General features: G+C 51.6%; 10 protein-coding genes across 10 annotated transcripts; 6 read left to right on the forward strand and 4 right to left on the reverse strand.

The window, feature by feature from the left end:
• Window positions 1-493: 493 nt before the first annotated feature.
• On the forward strand, window positions 494-1,428 carry N7510_004822 (uncharacterized protein; the record flags this gene model as incomplete). The annotated part of the gene is made up of 2 exons (XM_056976748.1): window positions 494-525; window positions 780-1,428. The coding sequence occupies 2 exons, from the start codon at window positions 494-496 to the stop codon at window positions 1,426-1,428; spliced, it is 681 nt and encodes a 226-aa protein (XP_056836704.1).
• Window positions 1,429-1,933: 505 nt separating this feature from the next.
• On the reverse strand, window positions 1,934-2,806 carry N7510_004823 (uncharacterized protein; the record flags this gene model as incomplete). The annotated part of the gene is made up of 1 exon (XM_056976749.1): window positions 1,934-2,806. The coding sequence occupies one exon, from the start codon at window positions 2,804-2,806 to the stop codon at window positions 1,934-1,936; it is 873 nt and encodes a 290-aa protein (XP_056836705.1).
• Window positions 2,807-2,850: 44 nt separating this feature from the next.
• Window positions 2,851-3,901, reverse strand: N7510_004824 (uncharacterized protein; the record flags this gene model as incomplete). Its single annotated transcript, XM_056976750.1, has 2 exons — window positions 2,851-3,730; window positions 3,807-3,901. The coding sequence occupies 2 exons, from the start codon at window positions 3,899-3,901 to the stop codon at window positions 2,851-2,853; spliced, it is 975 nt and encodes a 324-aa protein (XP_056836706.1).
• Window positions 3,902-4,369: 468 nt separating this feature from the next.
• Window positions 4,370-5,726, forward strand: N7510_004825 (NAD(+) diphosphatase; the record flags this gene model as incomplete). The annotated part of the gene is made up of 3 exons (XM_056976751.1): window positions 4,370-4,466; window positions 4,527-4,973; window positions 5,026-5,726. 3 exons carry the CDS (start codon window positions 4,370-4,372, stop codon window positions 5,724-5,726), a joined length of 1,245 nt encoding a protein of 414 aa, XP_056836707.1.
• A 172-nt stretch (window positions 5,727-5,898) lies between these two features.
• On the reverse strand, window positions 5,899-8,811 carry N7510_004826 (uncharacterized protein; the record flags this gene model as incomplete). Its single annotated transcript, XM_056976752.1, has 1 exon — window positions 5,899-8,811. One exon carries the CDS (start codon window positions 8,809-8,811, stop codon window positions 5,899-5,901), a length of 2,913 nt encoding a protein of 970 aa, XP_056836708.1.
• Window positions 8,812-9,168: 357 nt separating this feature from the next.
• N7510_004827 (uncharacterized protein) lies at window positions 9,169-9,594 on the reverse strand (the record flags this gene model as incomplete). Its single annotated transcript, XM_056976753.1, has 1 exon — window positions 9,169-9,594. The coding sequence occupies one exon, from the start codon at window positions 9,592-9,594 to the stop codon at window positions 9,169-9,171; it is 426 nt and encodes a 141-aa protein (XP_056836709.1).
• Window positions 9,595-9,935: 341 nt separating this feature from the next.
• N7510_004828 (putative flavin dependent monooxygenase) lies at window positions 9,936-11,342 on the forward strand (the record flags this gene model as incomplete). Its single annotated transcript, XM_056976754.1, has 1 exon — window positions 9,936-11,342. The coding sequence occupies one exon, from the start codon at window positions 9,936-9,938 to the stop codon at window positions 11,340-11,342; it is 1,407 nt and encodes a 468-aa protein (XP_056836710.1).
• Window positions 11,343-11,638: 296 nt separating this feature from the next.
• N7510_004829 (Histone deacetylase complex subunit 2/3) lies at window positions 11,639-13,128 on the forward strand (the record flags this gene model as incomplete). Its single annotated transcript, XM_056976755.1, has 2 exons — window positions 11,639-11,855; window positions 12,035-13,128. 2 exons carry the CDS (start codon window positions 11,639-11,641, stop codon window positions 13,126-13,128), a joined length of 1,311 nt encoding a protein of 436 aa, XP_056836711.1.
• Window positions 13,129-13,175: 47 nt separating this feature from the next.
• On the forward strand, window positions 13,176-13,955 carry N7510_004830 (uncharacterized protein; the record flags this gene model as incomplete). The annotated part of the gene is made up of 1 exon (XM_056976756.1): window positions 13,176-13,955. One exon carries the CDS (start codon window positions 13,176-13,178, stop codon window positions 13,953-13,955), a length of 780 nt encoding a protein of 259 aa, XP_056836712.1.
• Window positions 13,956-14,095: 140 nt separating this feature from the next.
• On the forward strand, window positions 14,096-14,950 carry N7510_004831 (uncharacterized protein; the record flags this gene model as incomplete). The annotated part of the gene is made up of 1 exon (XM_056976757.1): window positions 14,096-14,950. The coding sequence occupies one exon, from the start codon at window positions 14,096-14,098 to the stop codon at window positions 14,948-14,950; it is 855 nt and encodes a 284-aa protein (XP_056836713.1).
• Between the last annotated feature and the right edge of the window lie 92 nt (window positions 14,951-15,042).

The following is a 15,042-nucleotide window of genomic DNA, read 5'->3' on the forward strand; positions in this document are numbered from 1 at the left end:
CCGCCCGCTTGCTAGGATGAGAATCCCTTACCAAGCAACACGTCGCGTGCTAAATACATCGAGAGGCAGAGCCGCGCAACCAATTTATCCACGAAGATAATTATCTTCGCCTAGCTGTCTCACGCAGCACAAAACTGACGATTTTATTTATATGCAACTTTGACTGTTCCATATACGTAATGAGCAAGCTTAATATAGCAGACAAAAGGCTATTGTGGAGAGAGCAGATGGGAAGGTGAGATGCCGCACCGCCAAGACGCTAGTTCGGAGATTGTGAGCAAAATGGATTGCCGAGCATCCCCCACCAACAAGTCGTAGAAGTACAAATTCGCACTGAATTCAGAGGAAAATATAGAATGAATCGATGATGATTTTGATAATATGGTTGACGTCTATAGCACTCTGCTCGGAATCTGATTGATGATAGCTCTCAACATTTAGGGATGTACAATACTATGGTCACATTTAGGTGCATTTGCCAACTATTCATACGATGATGCATAGTGCTAGTGCTATATTGGAGACGTGTCACTAAGTTGACATCAATATCAACACTCGTGACAAACCATCGGCAGCTCAGCCAGCCTCCGGCGCGATTCTCGTAATTCCAATCTAGGCTCACACCGTCACTCAAAGCCGTTCGTGCAGTATTATGGGGGCCAAGTTATCTTGTTCATTCAAAGCCTCATTATGAAAAATAGGGGGTGTAAGGCCGCGAGAGCAACCATTTTGTAACCCCACAATTACACCTTGTTCAGCCTTTATCGCACCATATCCAGCGCCCATGCACCGCCGGCGCCGCCAAAGCCCAATCCCAAGTGCAAACCCAAGGCTAAACGTGCTCCCTCGGAAATCCCGACCACGACCCATTATATCGATAGCCAAAAATTCAAGATTCTAGCTCGAACTGTGCCTCAACACCTTGAGTGGCACAACGGAGAGGGATGGGCGATCGAGGCTAGTAAGTTTTTTCTGTACTTTCAGGTCTCTTTGGCAAAACATTGCTTACTGACATCCAATCGTTTAGGATGGCCTCCTACTGGCATTGCACCGATTCCGGAGCATTACCAGCTTATCGCCGGCTATGTCACCATCGAGACAAAAGAGAGGGAAGAAAAAGACGACTGTGGCAACGTTCAACGAATTGTCAAGACCGTCACCCGAAACTATGATTCCTATTCCTACGACATTCGCGCACAAACCATCAACGGAGTGAAGAAAATCCTTTTTATCTCCAGGACGACCTCTGCCGGTGCATGGGAAGTTGAGAATGCGAAAAAGCACTACGGTCCCATCAGACAGGGTTTGACGTATGAGATAGTAAGGGCTCGTGGCGAGCAGCTTGCGAATACGATGGGCAACTACCACAAACTCTGGAATAACTGCGACACGTTTGCACAGAGGTTATACAGGGACATTTCAGGATAAACAGTGAACTTGATCGTGATCTGATGTGTTGGGAACACAGGCGGTTCCACCGTATCCTCTTTACCTACAAGAAAAATTGAAAATTTTCTTAACCAGATCTTTTTGTTTATTGTTCCTCATGGTAATCCGTGTGATGGTGATTATTTCATTGCCAATTTTGATCTACCCAGGCGAGTTTTATGCCTTTGCCCCTAGATATTTGCCAGTGTAAGAAGTATGGAGTGTTTAACTGTTGTAGAGCGCAGATTTACGAGCTTTACACAGGAGATTGTCACTGTAGATGACTAGCAAGAGCAGCAGATGCCCGAATAAAGACAGTTTGCTCTTCAAAGCGTATATGTAGCAATATGTAAGGAGCACAATTGTAAAGTCGCCTGGTCAATAACTGCAAAAGGGAAGAGTACGTAGGTATCTTTCACAATCAGCTAGTTGTACAGAACTACTTGTCCGCACGAAACCGAACAAGAAACAAAAAAAACTAATCCATATCATCAAGCTCCTTCAGTCATGAAGTAGATCCGAATCCTTGAATTCTCTTTTTCAGCTCCTCGCCCTCGATCCTTGGTTTCGCTGCCTCCCGCATATATCTAGCCTGATCCTTAGCCCGGATGATCCGCCCAGTAGCGAGGTCTGCATCTATCCTGCACGAAACACGGAAAAAATGGAGCTGACCAAGCTTGACAGTCACCTCCCAAGGCTCTTTGGGTGCTTCGTCACCACGGTCACTGTCTCTGCCGACGTCGTTGTACCAGGCTGCTCGTCCAATATTGGCGTCGGTAAGATTGCTCGTCAGCAGAGCCGACTTCGTCTCAGGGTCAATTTGTAGGCCGGGACCGATTCTCTCCGGGTCTCCGACCCAGTAGGCCTTGTTTGACGTCGGAGATGTTTCATCACTTGCCGCGATAGCTTCGAGCGACAGTGCCTCTTCATGTGTATTGACAATGTCCGTGAGTGGTATGCCAGGGCAGGTCCATCGGAGAAGGCGGAACTGAGGCCCAAGCTGAAAGAGGAGATGGGAAGTGCCGGTCTTGAATTCACACTTCTCTCTTTCATTTGACCCGAGCCAGAGCGGGCCTGGGAAGTATACCCCTACCACCGTGGCTGGTGTTGTAGTTCCATCGCTGGTAAGTAGCATCAGGTGTGGATGTGCATCGTTTTTGAGAGTCTTCACAAGACGGGTCACTGTCAAGTCATCTGATCTCTGCGATGCTTGCGTCGACTTTTCCAAAGTAATCCGCACGTCGTCCTGCGTTGTCGTCCGAATGCGGGTGGAGAATTCAGGGCGAGGGAGGAACAATGTAATAGCCCGAAGGATCTGGTCAGGTACGGCTCCTAATGGCTCCGGTGCTTGAGACAACAGCTGATTATCTGCAGACATCGGTGGCTGAAATAGAACCGCCCAAAGCTGGTGGAATCGTAGGTTCAAGTTTGGCTATGAAAAGTCAGAGACGCCCCCGATACTCCGCTGCATCTATCCATACATACCAGCAGATCCATTGCCCTGAGAAGTTGCTTGGATGTAAGATTCTCTCCATCACGGACCTCGCCCAGTCCATTGACCAGGATGTTGGCCAATTTTTCGTCGCCAGGCTCGGCGCTGTCGAAAGTGCCATAATGGAAGTATGAACCCCATTTCGCTTTGTACAGCCTCAGCCGTAGAAGCAAGCTCAACAAAGTTGAGAGATCCCTGCGAGCCACCCGATATTGAGTCCGAGTCGGACCTTCATCAAGCAGCTTTCGAGCTGCAGGTCCTAGCTGATCTGGTGATGGAGCCAAGCTCACCGATTGCGGCTGCGTCATAGCTAAAACATCCATGACGTCCTCCTCCAGACCTGAATCTGTGGGCTGGTTGTTTATATCATCTGGAAGGCCAATGCTTCTAAGGGTTCTTTTGTAATCAGCTGTGTGGAAGAAAGCGTCGTCGTGGCGCCAGAAATAATCCCCTTCCTCCTGGGTGCCCAAGATATCAGTCCCTTGGGCGGCTAGAAGTGAAACAGCGCGTTGGAAGCCGCTCGAATCGACTTGAGCACTATTGGTGACATCGCGGGGAAATGGGTGATAGGCAAAGTAGAGGAAACATCTCCACAACAGTTGGACCACGGCCTCAGAGGAGACCACATCCGGGTGCTCTCTCTCTATATGTTTCCGAAAACTGGTCACGTTCCAGTCTAAGCTACACCTTAGTTTCGAGAGAAGATCTTTCTGGCGGGTCAACTTACATCGCTGGTGGGAGGAGTCTTCGACACAAACGGCGTCGAATATGGTCCAGAGATCCTGGACCTCCCTTATTTGGGGGCGAGGGCTTTCTTGAGATGTTCAAGCACAGAGTCTGGTAAAGGTCAAGATGATGAGACTCATGAATATATCGCTCTTTTGACTGACCTGGAGTGGCTTCATTGAGATACCCTTTCACCTTGCGCTCGTGAGAGCCGAAGTGGACGCTATTCAGCGCCTGACCGAGTGCGCCCAGCATGATCCCGACTGCAGTCACTCCTAATCATTTCTTTCCATGAAAAGAATGCAGTATAATACTAGATAGATATATGAATGACTTCGAACAGAGAACCACAAGGTAACATGAATAAAAGGGGAGCTATGCGGTTGTTGCCTGTCGATGAATCGGGAGGGCCTTGCATCAGATTCGCTGATGCCTGGTCCATCAGGCCACAGACTGTGCACGCCACCGCGGCTGGATTACGGGATATTGTTGGTTGCCATCGTGGTACAGGAAACGACCCGGCGTTGGGCCAAACCGGGGCCTGTAATCCCGAAACAGCGCGGATCACGTGTGTGGGGTATTACGGCAGTTATCGGTCAGCATGCCGAGCCCGCTCAGGAACCGCATCCTCGGCTGACCAATTGCTCCCCTCTACTTCACGTTATTAACATCCGTGATTCTTCCTTCACTCGATATCCGACCAGACTAGTCAAGTATCTCAGGATGAGCTCGGCTTCATCGCTCCCTGCCCCGGCGCATATTCTCGCGGATTCCATGCTGTCGCGCCACTTTGGCCGGGAGACGGCGAACTACTTCTCCAGTATGTCTGTCCCCGGGCTCAACTTCCGACTAACGACAGATACTAAATGAATCCAACCAGGCTCCCCCCTGAACCGCCTCTCATTCCTCCGGTCAGACCATCCTTTTCTATCCACGGCCCTGAAGCACCCATCTACTCGATTCGTCCTGCTGAACAACCTCGCGCCACTGACTCGGTCATCCGCGGAGCTGTACTATGCCAAACATGAGGAAGTGGCCAAGCTAGTTCCCCAGGACATCTTTGATAAGTCCGAGGAAGATATGATCAAGAGTTATGACTCGCGGAAAACTCATCCGACCCTGATTTTCTTGGGCTTGGATGAAGGCCAGAAAGCAGGCGGCATGGCATGGAAGGTCTACACCGGCACGCCGTACTTCGCGGTTGACGTGACTCCCAAGGGCTCGGAAGAGCAGCAGACTGCGGCAAAGGATATCATTGGAGCCATGGAGGCCCAGGGGCTCTCGTTCTTCCAGTCCAGAATTATTACGACACTTTCGGCGGACGAAGGTAGGTCTGCTCGTCCAGTTTATTATGGTATCCATCGACTCACGTTCAACAGCTGCTATCTACGCCCAGTCGCGCGCCCTGATCGACTGGAATACCCGGAATACTTTCTGCGGCACATGCGGCAACCCCACGTTGGCGGTCAATGCCGGTACGAAACGCGCTTGTCCCTCCACAGATGCCGCGCAGGTGTCCGACGGCAAGTCCGACGAGCGTCCAGCATGTAACACGCGGACCACGCTGTCGAACCTGTCGTTCCCCCGCACTGACCCCACCATCATCGTGGCCGTGGTGTCCGCCGACGCCAAGCGCATCCTCCTCGGCCGGTCCAAGCGCTTCCCGCCAAATTGGTACTCCACCTTGGCCGGATTCATCGAGCCGGCGGAGTCGATCGAGGACGCTGTTCGGAGAGAAGTATACGAGGAGTCGGGCGTTATCCTGTCGCGAGTCGTCATCCACTCGTCGCAGCCGTGGCCATACCCGGCGAATCTGATGATCGGGGCAATTGCACAGGTCAGTGATCCGGCGCACGAGACGATTTCTCTCGAGCATGATCCCGAACTGGAAGATGCGCGCTGGTTCGATATCGAGGAGGTGGAAGAGGCTCTGCGCATAGGGACGAGTGACTTGAGCGCCAAGGCCGGTCCGGAGTATAAGGGTGGTCTGCGACTGCCGCCTCCGACTGCGATTGCGAATCAGTTGATCCAGTCTGCTGTGCGGGCGGAGTATTTTTCAGGAAAGAATTCGAAGATGTGAGTGTGAAGGGAAGGAAGGGTGGCTGTCGGCTAGTATATACTGCGTTTGGGATGGAATAGATTAGACGTGTATTTAGTTGATGATTCCAGATGCCATCGAGAAATCAAGACATGTCATTACATTCATTTCTAGACAAGATCTGAAAAGATAGCAAGAGGCCTGTTTAGTCACCTCATATATTGGCGTACACAGTACCATCTCGAAGCTCATGAATGCTGCTATGGTTAGGAGACCCAACCTCTGTGTAGCGAGTGCCATCTCTCAGTTCATGAATGGTCAGTCTCCGATGACTCTTCCGTCGCCGCGTCGAACGGGACCTGGCCGAGCCACGTCGATCATCCCGCCAGGAGAGACTCGGGCTGCCCGGATCGCTGGATTCCATGCTGTCTCTGCCAATGGATGCTTGGAGCTGATTATCAGCTACCATGGCTGAGCCCACCTCCTGATACCACCGCCGCAAAGCAGAGGCGTAAGCCCGTTCCTCTGCACCATATTCAACAGGTGGGCCGTTCACTTGGGCATCAGGGCCGGAGCCATCGAACACAGCCCATGCACTGGACTGGGCGCTGACGAGCATGATTGCATGGTCGAAGCTTCGAACCTTGAAATTGCGCAACAGGATGGCGTTTCCTTCAACCAAAGACGGCATCGCGGATTTCTGAGCCCGGAAGATTTGCGCATTGAGCATTGTGCCGGCCATGGACGGATCTGTGAGTTGGATAGTCACGTAGTAATCTTTGGGCCCGGATGTCGCTCGTGCTACTGGTGATACCTGATGGACCACCGAAACCGTGTCCACCAAAGAATTGTAGTGGTCGATGAGCGAGGCAAGTGGAGCGAAGTACGAGAGTTTGCTTCGTAACCCAGCCGCGTGACGGTCAGGAACCGGCAGTTGAATTGATGGTGATCTCGTTCTCGCTCTGTCGTTTCCAGGCATGTCCTTGGCAACTTGGACATATCCAGAGGGGGAGATGGCCTGATCGGTGCTCTTGACTAGGCTAGGAGCCTTTCCTTGTGCTGAGATATGGGGTTGATTCGATCTCTTCGAAGTTAGACGTAAATCATCTGGCGTAGGTGAAAGTCCAACTCTCCCAGCACCGACAGCAGGTTCATGGGCAAAGACAGTCTCTTGGGTAGGGTCGGGCGTTGGCAATTGTTGTTCATGTGAGAACTGGGGCAGTTGAGTCTCCTGCTTCCTCGGAGGAGACGCAGCTCCGTCGAATGAATGGCTAAGCTCATGTTCATATCCTGATCCGAATTCATATCGTGGCCCGTCAAGAGCGGTATCATGATGTTTGCTTTCTTGCCCACGGTGTATTTGGAGGTCGGTCTCGCCAGTAAGAATGGGTGAACGAGGCAGAGCCGGGTCGATCATGGCCTCCAGGTCATGGGATACGTCTTGGGCGGTGCCTGAATCGTGTTGGTTCACCTGGATAGCGGGATTCCATCTTTCCTCCGTTTGATTTTGGTATGAAATAGAAAGTTCGGAATCGGCTCGAGGTAGGCCTTCAGGCGTTGCCAGATCAAGATCAACGGATGTCGTAGCTGGTGGGTATGGTTCAGCGGTCATATCGTGGTCTTCTGCTTCGGCGGAATGGCTCTCTTCTCGTACCCGGGCAACTGATGCTTCCCGAATTGGGAGACTCATAACGTAGTGATCTTGTGCCAACTCATCCTCTGACGACTCGTAATCTATTTGCCCAGGAAGGAGCCGGTCGGGATCTTGATCTTCCTCCATTTCATCGACCCATTGCTCTTCAACATCTTCCGCAAACCGATCCTCGGGTCCACGCTCAGCCACTGAATACGCACCCGCAGGACCATCAACCATCAGATCTCCAGCACTAGAGGATGCTGATGGTCCGCGTCGGAATGCTTGGCTGAGACGGGGTGGTGGCTGCGAAGGAGTAGATTTTGACTGGTCAGAAGCAAGTTCATCATCGCTGTCACTGTCTAGAACAATAACTTCAGGTTGGGAATGTTGCGGCCGAGTCTGTTGTTGCCGTAATCTGTCATCATCCTCCCCCTCGGATTCGGTGAAATCACCATACTCATCCGCATCCTGCAACTCTGAATCTGCTTCTTCCTCATCATAGAGCGCTTCATCATCGTACACTTCGCTTTCTTGTACGCTATCGCTTCCGTGACCATCTTGTTCAATAACTGATGATGCAACTGAGATCGACCCCACTTGGGTCTCGTATTCTTCGTGCACATAATTCTCCAGTTGGTCTTCGATGCCCTCCATCTCATCATCTGCGGGGTGCTCATCCAACGAGGAGGCGGGCGGCACGTTTGGCGATATGTGGACGTCAACTGCGACAGCCTCCTCAGCATCAAATTGAGAGCCCTGTGTTGATTCGACTTCAAAGATCTCGTCTTCAACGTGTTGGCCCTTTTCTGCGTCGATTTGGGCTGAAACCAATGGTTCATCATCTCCATTTCCCCTGTCGGCTCCAAGGTCGATAATGGCGGAGTCGCCGACAGATTCCAGGAGAGCGGCCTCTTCGTGATATGTTGGTAGTACATGATGTTCATCGGCCAAAGTATCTTCCAATAAAGAAGCCGAAGCCTGCTGGTGAGAGACAGATTCCGTAGGTTCAAGGTAGTCATGTTCTGCAGTTCTGATATCTTCGACAACTATTTCGGCCGCCTGTGGTTGGAAGTTTTTTGGTAGTGACACATCAGTCAAAAGATCCGCTTCAGTTCGCACAGTCGACGGAGCTGTTTCTGCAGGTACAGATCGAACATTTTGTGCCTCTGTGGCGGCAGATACAGATGAGAAATAACCATGGGGGCTGTTTGAGCTTGAAACAAGCGGAGAAGGAATTGGGAGTCCGGGGGAAGGAATGGGAAGGAGCTGGGGCGTATCGGTAGGGTGACGAAAACCTCCAGTCCAAGTCCCCTCCCCAGAAATGTCGATTGATCTGGGAGGTTGAAGCGTTTGCGCAATGTGCCTCCCAGTCAAGCTTCCAGCTTGCTCAAGGGAGGGTTTCACGAAGATAGGTGGAGTCTCTGGCGCTGAATCCTCTCCATTCGGCTTGCCGGTATCTTGCTCCGCATCTTCCTCCTCGTCAAACTCCATTTCCCAGTCAACTGTGCCCTCTCGTTCCCGAGGACTGGCTGGCTCATCCGCAACACGCCATTCGTCCCAGTGAAGGCTGTATCTTGGTTTCTTTCTTCCTTTTCCCGGGACAAACCCATCTTCTTCTGCAAATGGATCATACGAGGTATCAAGCGTTCCCCCTCCCAGAGAAGATCGTGTAGACCGTACAAACGCGGGAGATCCCCACGAACCAATATCAGAGAGTGTCGATGTTGCGCCGGGTGTTGTGGGCGGCGCAAGCTCCGTAGCATACGTTTCAGGCGCGCGAGGTTCGACGGTCACCGTCAAAACAAGATTCGATGATCGGTAGATCTGCACAAACCACCGTTAGCAGCTTTACTTTGTCGTTTCGCGTGGGACACGTGATACCTCAAGAGACACGCCATTATCGAAATATGCATCCCAGGCAACGAACCTCCCCGGAGTCTGCTGAGCAGCATCATTTGAAACCAGGCGCGAGTACTTCAGAGCCAAACGGACTTCGTCACCGATTCCCACCGCCGACTCCGCGACCCTCTCTGCGACTCGACCGTGAAATGTGACCTTCACCTGCCCGTTCGAACGTCGTAGGCGGAAATCCGGCTCCGCTAGCAGCAGACTGAGCGACTTGGTGGAGGATGAGTACGGCCAGACGAGCGTCACAGCTGCATAGATACATTTGTGTTCCAGTTGATCGAGGGTCGGAGAGAGCTGGGCGATGGGGATCTTGCTCAATTGTGCCGGCGGCTCTGAGGCCAGGGGCTGATCGGTCGCGTCCATCATTTCGCCCGCTTTCTCATACGCGAGGGTAACATGTTGGAGTTCCGGGGATTTTCGAGGGCAGACGTGGTCCAGGGCAGGATGAGAGAAGAATTGAAATTCACGGGTTGCATCATTGCGGCATTAGTAGTAACGATGCGCCGTAAAATTCGTAAAATAACCAAACGATCTTACATACCCGCCTCGCGCAACACCTCAACATCTCCCACTCCAACTCACTCAATGACAGTCGCGCACTCGATCCGGCGAGTGGCCATCATTGGCGCTGGGCCGTCTGGTCTGGCCTCAGCCAAGTAAGTGTTTTCATATATTTACCCCCATCCCCGGAGGGCATATACTGACCTATGAATAGATTCCTCCTGGCAGAGAAGTGTTTTGACCAGATTGACATATTTGAGCAACGACTCTCGGTCGGGGGCGCTTGGAACCCTACCCCCGGCAAAGCCGCGCAGTCTACTCCTGTTCCGCAAACTAAGCCTCCTCAGCGGGAGGCTGATCTTTCTAAGGGGCCAAATTTCATGTCTCCTCTATATGAGAGACTGGAAACCAACATTCCGAAGGAACTGATGTGTTACTCTGACAAACCGTTTCCCGCGGATGCTCAGCTCTTTCCCAAGCATCAGACAGTCAGAAAATACCTGGAAGAGTATGCCGAGGATGTGAAAGACCTTATTCATTTTGGGACAAATGTCTTCCACGTAATGCTGAAAGATCTTCAATTAGGCACCTGGGATGTAGCCACAATGAATATCTACACTGGTGGTGTCAAGATTCGGACCTATGATGCTGTGGTGGTTGCCAGTGGCCACTTCACCGTCCCGTATCTCCCAGATATCTCGGGCATCTCGGCCTGGAATCAGGCATACCCTGGGAGCATCTTGCACTCCAAGTTTTATGACACACCCGAGCCCTTTCGGGGGAAAAAAGTGGTGGTCGTCGGCAACTCAGCCTCGGGGCTTGATATCGGTGCCCAAATTAACGAAGTCTGCGAAGGCGCGCTGCTGGTCTCTCAACGTTCAGAATCCTATCTGGGAACGGCTCCGAATACGGATAAGATAATTTGTCCAGAAATCGTTGAATTTTTGCCTCCATACCGGCACGACCGAGCTATACGATTTGCGGATGGCCGCATCGAGGAACATGTCGATGCAGTGGTCTTTTGCACCGGCTATTTCTACTCCTACGAGTTTTTCCCCGCTCTGCAGCCACCGGTTGAAACCCACGGCTGGCGTACCGAGAATGTCTACCAGCAATTGTTCTACACTCCGTATCCTACGCTTGTCTTCCCTGTCCTCTCACAAAGGGTGATCCCTTTTCCCATGGCCGAGAACCAAGCCGCCGTTTTTGCTCGGGTGTGGTCCGGACGACTGAGTCTTCCCTCACGAGCCATGATGGAAGAATGGGAGCGGGCCGAGGTGTCTTTGAAAGGAGATGGCAAAGCGTTCCACCTGCTCCCGTTTCCCCAAGATGCCGACTACATGAATTTCCTCTACGACTGGGCCACCAGAGCAGCGCCACGACACGGACTCGAGAACAACGGCAATGGAAAACTTGGAACTTATTGGACCGAGCGGGAGCGATGGATGCGTGCTCTATTTCCGGATATTCGGAGAGCCTTTGTCCTGAAAGGCGAGCAGCGAAGCAAGATCAAGAGTATTGAGGAGCTGGGCTTTGATTTCGGTGAATGGAAACGGGACCAAGCCGATTCGATGCATACGGATGGCCACCCGGTCGCTCTGCCATTTAGATAGAATGATACCACTCACTGTAGGGGTCCGATAAGCATCACGTGTCAAGGCGGTGAGATGACCCGCTCGCCTCCCGTCACCCGTCGATCTACTTCCCGCTTTATCTCTCCTCTCGCTCTCGCTCTCCCCGTCATAGTCCCTTCACGCTGCTGGTTCGGACAATTGCGGTTTCTCGGCGCAAGTGAAGCTGTGTGCCGAACCCAGGTCTCTCATGATCCTACATTAAGTATCGACCTCACGCCTCCATTTCTCCCTATCATGGCCCTCGTTACCACCCAAGCACCCGTCGATCGCGCATGATGGTTCGAGCAGACACGCGATTTTGGCCTCCAACTTCTGACAGACATTGCAAACCGCGTACTGACTCAGCTCCAGCTGACACTGTATGTGCCCGTGTGTACAGTGACAGCAGTGAACTGGACGACGACGAGTGGCCCATCAAGTGTATCCTCCAGGAAACAGACACAGAATACCTGATCGACTGGGAAGGCCCCTACACTCCAAGCTGGGTGAGTTGTGAAACTTGACACTTTTCTGTGGCTCAATATCGGCTCTAAATTTTTGGACTAACTAGAGCGTGCTGGCTATTCAATAGGAACCCAAAGAGAACGCTTCAGAGCTTGCTGTGCGAACTTGGGAAGAAAAGAAAACGAGGCGTGCTCCAGATACAAGTTCTGACTTACGGGAAAAGCGAGACATCACGCAAATCGACGGTCCTGCCTCGCCCTTCGCTTCGCAGAGAAGAAGGGACTCGGAGAACAACGAACGCGCGGCATCCGAACACGAAAACCAATCAAATACCCGCGGTTCTACAGTCCTTTCATCGACACTTCCCTCTCTAGAAATTGTCCCAGAGACACAATACTCTCCACAGGCCAAACAGAGTTCAGTTTCCGGGACCTTTTCTCCGGAGACTCCTGGTGCTGGTCACAGCAGTGTGCGGAGTGAGATAGCCGAAACACCTTCTCTCCGACACGAGGAATTCAAAAGTCAACTCATATCTCACGAGTCCAGTATCCCTTTCTCGGCGTCCTCAGGGTCTGTTGAAGGCATCGAGACCAATTCGGGCAGCTTGGTCTCACACTATCTTACACAGTGTGACTCTTCTGTTGGTGTTTATCTCAGCTCAATACCGGAAACGGTCACCCAATATTTGTCGCAATATCAAGTTGATTCCAGTACTCAATTCACAAGTCAGCCGGGGCTGTCATTGCCCAAACCTACGGAAACTCAGCCGCGTGTGGAAATAGTGGAAGACCAAGGAAGAAAGCATCCAGCAGCATCCATGAACGAAAATATGGACCAATACAATTCATGGGATCAGCCAAGAGCCCCGCGCTTTCCGGGAATATCCCAGACACTCAGTGCTAGTGGAACCCCTTCCTCTGTTGGAGACATCGAATCATCAGTGCCTGTATCGGCCTCAGAGGCAATGGCCCCTCTTAGCGTCAGACTCGACAAAGACGCTGTCACTCATTCCCACACTGCAATTCATCATGTGCATGCCGAACCTCTAATCCCGCCGTCGGAACTGCTTCATGTCGATCCATCGACAACACAAACCATTCAGCCTAGTGAATTGACAGTTACAAATGTCGAGGAGAATTTACCAGGTTCAATCCGGCTTGGACCGTCTGAGTTTGCAGTCACTCTTCCAATGGACTCCCGGGTGAAGGATTACTATGAACGAGTATTGGCAGACGCTGCCACGAGTATTCGTGAATTTTTCTCTGGCATTGACGACAACTCTGGACTATCGGCTGCTGAAGTGAGACTTTATCACATCTAATGAAACTTACGCTAACATTTCGACAGAGAGAGAACCTGCTGTCGAAGATGCATGAAATGCTCACGCAATTGATTAATGTCTCAACACATCCGGACCTTAACATTCCCGAGCATTTGAAAGAAACAGAATCTCATCTTGCGGAAGAGGGGTTGTGGGCAGAGTACTCGAGTGCAAAGTTTCTTTTTCTCGGCCATTTTGCGGTAGTCGCGAGCATGCTTGACTTGCATATTATTTTGAGGGTGCATGACGATAAGACCCAGAGACTGCTAGAGCGCTATCTGAAAGGCAAGGGCTTTGCGTATACCCGACCTCGCGAAGAGATGGGTGGTGCTTTGGAAATTTCAATGGTGAAAGAATCTCTGAGCTTCGGTATCCATTCCACCGACAGCGTTAGGGACCTTTACAAACCCCCTGCTGCCATCCTAGCATTGACCCCATCGGTCAATCTCAGGAGCATGTGCATGCAACACATTCGGACCACCTACACGCGGAATGGGAGCTTGCTTCCCGTGATTTGGTTGTTCGTTGCCAATGCTAGCGAACACATCGAGCATTGTCTGCCTGACCTGCCACCACTTGACCGACTTCGTCTGCTCATTCAGTATACCGCTGATCTTCATGATGCAGTGGGAGACCTTCAAGATGACGCCCTCGGTGTACATGAAGATGTCGATGAGATTGTCGTTTTTCTGCGAGATAGCTTTGCCAGCTGGCCACTGGCAAGCATCGAGCCTTTGCATGCTGTCTCGATGGAAGAGTCAGATGAACCAATCTCGTCATCTGATGAACCTGCAGCACTGACTCAGAAACGCGGACTGGTGAGTTAAGATGCATACGTACTATCCGCATATGTGCTGTTGTTTTAACCCTTGCATTACAGGATGAAGAAATTGGCCTGCAAACTTCCAAGCGGGCGCGAGTTGACACATCTCAAGAGATCAACCAATTGACCCAATCGTCCAAACACATGAGCCAAACCTTGGACCGAGATCTGCAATCGCTGGAGAAGAACCTCGTTCAAATGAAGAGCGATCTCACAACCGAAAAGGAGCAATTGCAGAAGGAATTGACCCAGACGCTCTCCCGATTCCAGGAATTGGAAACAGCAATGAGCGTACTCCAGCATCGTTATGAAAGTCGATACAAGGAATTCCACCGAATGCGTCACGAGCGCGATCAACTGACCGAGAGCAAGACCTCACTCGAGCAGCGCATCGAGACACAGAAAGAGAACATTACGAAATTAAAGGATGAAAGAACACAATTGAAGCGCGATCTTGAGCAAACTAGACAAGAGCTCAAAGAGGGAGGAGGGAGTGTGGCAGAATTGGAGACTGCACGTGAAGAAATCCGGCGCCTGGAGAAAGAGAACGCCAGTCTCGAGCGAAAAGCAGACTACGAACGAAATCAGGCCGACTACACTCGCGAGCAATACCAGAACGCATCTACAGCCGCCGCTCAATCTGGGACCGAGGCTCGGCAGCTACAAGAGGAGAACGAAGACTTAAAACGCAAAGTGGAAGGCAACGCAATTCGCCTCCGCGAGCTCAACATCCAAAATGACACCGCTCGTCACCTTGCCCGAGTCGAAGAACTAGAGTTGACCCTCGTTGCCCGTGATGATCTTTTGCGCAAGAAAGAGGAGGAGCTTCGTGAAATTCGCAAGAATCGTCCTTCTACCCGCTCAACCAGCACTCAACCACGAAGTCCTAAATGGGCCACCACCAGCCGTCCCACGAGCCCCGGTGCCAACGGCAACGGCAACAATGGCCTTCCTGGCAGAGGAAGCGCGTTGAGGTTCAGCGCTGAAAGGCCATTTTAAGACTTCGACGCTCTGTGCCTTTCTCTTGGCTGTTCTGACATGCCGGTGGATGATTTTTGCAATTCCGCAGAATCGATCTATGACGTTTACAT

The sequence above is a fragment of the Penicillium lagena genome (genome assembly GCF_028827675.1).
Source record: "Penicillium lagena strain IBT 129212 chromosome Unknown utg000002l_segment0_segment0, whole genome shotgun sequence".
Lineage (NCBI taxonomy): Eukaryota > Fungi > Ascomycota > Eurotiomycetes > Eurotiales > Aspergillaceae > Penicillium > Penicillium lagena.